Source organism: Pinus tabuliformis, chromosome 3_1 (assembly GCF_031772625.1).
Source record: "Pinus tabuliformis cultivar Carrire ecotype Pingquan chromosome 3_1, CPIR1, whole genome shotgun sequence".
Lineage (NCBI taxonomy): Eukaryota > Viridiplantae > Streptophyta > Pinopsida > Pinales > Pinaceae > Pinus > Pinus tabuliformis.
In genome coordinates this window covers 386,162,209-386,164,760 of record NC_142301.1, presented here as the reverse complement: position 1 = coordinate 386,164,760, position 2,552 = coordinate 386,162,209, and the positions used below count along the sequence as shown (strand labels likewise).

The window sequence follows — 2,552 nt, the reverse complement described above, 5'->3', positions numbered from 1 at the left end:
CTCTCAGTGAATTAGGTCTCTCGAGTTTCAACTAACAAAGGGGTCACAAGGGATGAACGTGGGTCTCTCGAGTTTACCTAGGTCTCTCGAGTTTCAACAATTTCACATATCTCGAATTACCAATTAAAATACACCTCAACAATATAAAAATACATTTAACTTAAATATTACAGTCTAATTATTAAGAAAAATAGTTTTTGTTTTTTCTTTAATTTGATAATATGATTTTAAGTAAAATTGTATTTTTTTTAATTTTTTTGAGGTATTTTTGAAATATATAAATAAATTAGACGCCTTGAATATTTAAACCTTCCGGATTAAACAAATTAGTAAAAATATTAAAAATAATTGATCGATTAAAATTTACTCAACCATCTAAAATTATAATTCTCAAACATTAAAGAATTACAAAAACCCAAATTTACTCAACCATCGAAAATTATAATTCTCAAACATTAAAGAATTAAAAAAACCCATCGAAAAATGAGAAAGGAAAAGAGAAAAATGGCCTCGTTTGACTACCCGAGGAAACCATGGAAAATATTAGGACATTTTCACCCGTTTCCGTTAATGGAAGTGCTTCTCTGTTGTTACACGAAATATTATTTATATCGATCTCTCTCCCTTTCCTTCGATCCTTGTGCTTCCTCATCGTATGTTGTGTTCGATCTGGCCTTCGCATCGACCAAGCGGTTGGGTTTAGCCATTCCAGTTAGGAAGACTCTAATTCTGGTACGTTACCCTTTTGCTTCTCTGATTTCAAAGACTCAGAGTTTGCGCATCTCTTTATGGATCCTTTTGCTGTTCTTCCATGGGAATTAGGGCGAGAGTGTCTCCTACGAGTCCCTTACCATTCTCACGGAAATGTCAAAGCCGTTTGCAAAACCTGGGAGGCCGTTGTGAAGCACCCCCAGTTCTATGAAGACAGAAAAAAGCTTGGGACTTCCGAGCAGTTGATATGTTTGCTGGAACTCCGGGAATATCTGGATGACACTCATCCTAATCTACAAATGGTGGTTTCTGTGATTGACCCTCTGCGAGGCACACGGAAAGCACTTCCTCCCCTTCACAATGGGATTCCACTCTTTCCTGACTGCGTTTGTGTCAATCAAAAGCTGGTTTTGTTCGGCGGGTGGGATCCGTCGAACCCCGACCAAGTGGAGGGACTCAAAACTGTTTTCATCTTTGATTTCTCGTCGAGTAAGTGGACCCGCGGGGCGGACATGCCGGTGAGGCGATTCTCCGGTGCTTTCTCGGTGTCATCGCAAGGACTCATTTACGTTGCCGGCGGACAGGATGGCAATTATAATCTCCTCTCATCAGCGGCTGTTTACAATGTGTTGGAAGACGAATGGAAGCTTCTTCCCGACATGAGCCAAGGACGGGATGAATGCTATGGCGCATTCCTTCACGGCAAATTCTTCGTTATTAGCAGTGACAGTGATGAGGAGGGTGATCTAATCGGGTGGAGTGCGGAAGTTTATGATCCAGAAAGAGGGGCATGGTCAACGCTGGAGAATATGTCGGATATCGAAGGGAAAAGCCCACGGGAGTGTCTGGTTGTTTCTTCTTTCGGGCGGTTGTATTCGTTTGAGAAGCAGCAGGGAGTGGCGGAATACGATTCCGATGAAAACGTTTGGAGGGTGCTGGGTTCTCTTCCTAAAACCCTTGACAGGATTTCGTGTTGTATAGCCTTGCGTGACAAGATTTTTGTTTACGGTTATCGTGAGAGAAATGTTAAAGTTTGCTATATGTATGAGCCCCCACCTGTCAGAACTGCAACAGAAAAGCAAGCGGAAACGATTGGGATGTGGACTACGATTGAGAGATCAGAAAACTCTTATCTGCTCAATGGACAGAGTGTTGACCGTGCCGTTACTTTTGAGATTTGAAGCTAAGTAACAGTTATAACCTTATTGTAGGTTGAATACAGCTAAATTAATCGATGCGTAGGAAGAAATTTCACATTCTGTTATCATTGAATGGACATTGGTAATAGACTTTAGAAAACGATGGTGTTTTTTTGGATGAGTTTAGATGTGTTTAATTGAATAAAGTTGGTTTATTGTTAACTAGCAATTGTATGACATGTTGCAATGGGAACGTTATAAGAAGAAGCTTAGGAAATAGTAGCATAAAAGACTGAAGTCAAAATTTTATGCAATTTTATTTATTTATCAATGTTTTTGTGAGAACAATTTTGAAATTTAAATTTTGAAGAATTGAGTTATATTATGGATTATGATTGCAAGATGGGTTCATTACTAAAATTACCTTGTGTGGAAATAATAGACTATTTTATTGAATGTTTCATCATTTCAATATATATGATTTATTTTAAATTTGAATGGATAATTTCAATATTGATTTTGTGGCAAGTTTAATGATTGAATAATGAAATTGCTATTGAGTGTAATAATGAGTTTTAATGAATGAATAATGAAATTTCTAGTGTTTGCAAGGAGCAAATCATAAGCTTACCTCATCTTTAGAAGTCAATATGAGCTACACAAGTATGTACAATAATAACAACACGATTTGAATCATCCAAA

General features: G+C 37.7%; 1 protein-coding gene across 1 annotated transcript; it reads left to right on the top strand.

Moving 5' to 3' along the window:
• The first annotated feature begins 788 nt into the window (after nt 1-788).
• LOC149187346 (F-box/kelch-repeat protein At2g44130-like) lies at nt 789-1,892 on the top strand. Its single transcript, XM_089409636.1, has one exon. The coding sequence runs from the start codon at nt 789-791 to the stop codon at nt 1,890-1,892; it is 1,104 nt and encodes a 367-aa protein (XP_089265762.1).
• Nucleotides 1,893-2,552: the final 660 nt, after the last annotated feature.

Bases quoted from the DNA above. Each gene is read 5' to 3' on its own strand.
- LOC149187346 (XM_089409636.1), top strand. From the start codon at position 789: ATGGATCCTTTTGCTGTTCTTCCATGGGAATTAGGGCGAGAGTGTCTC.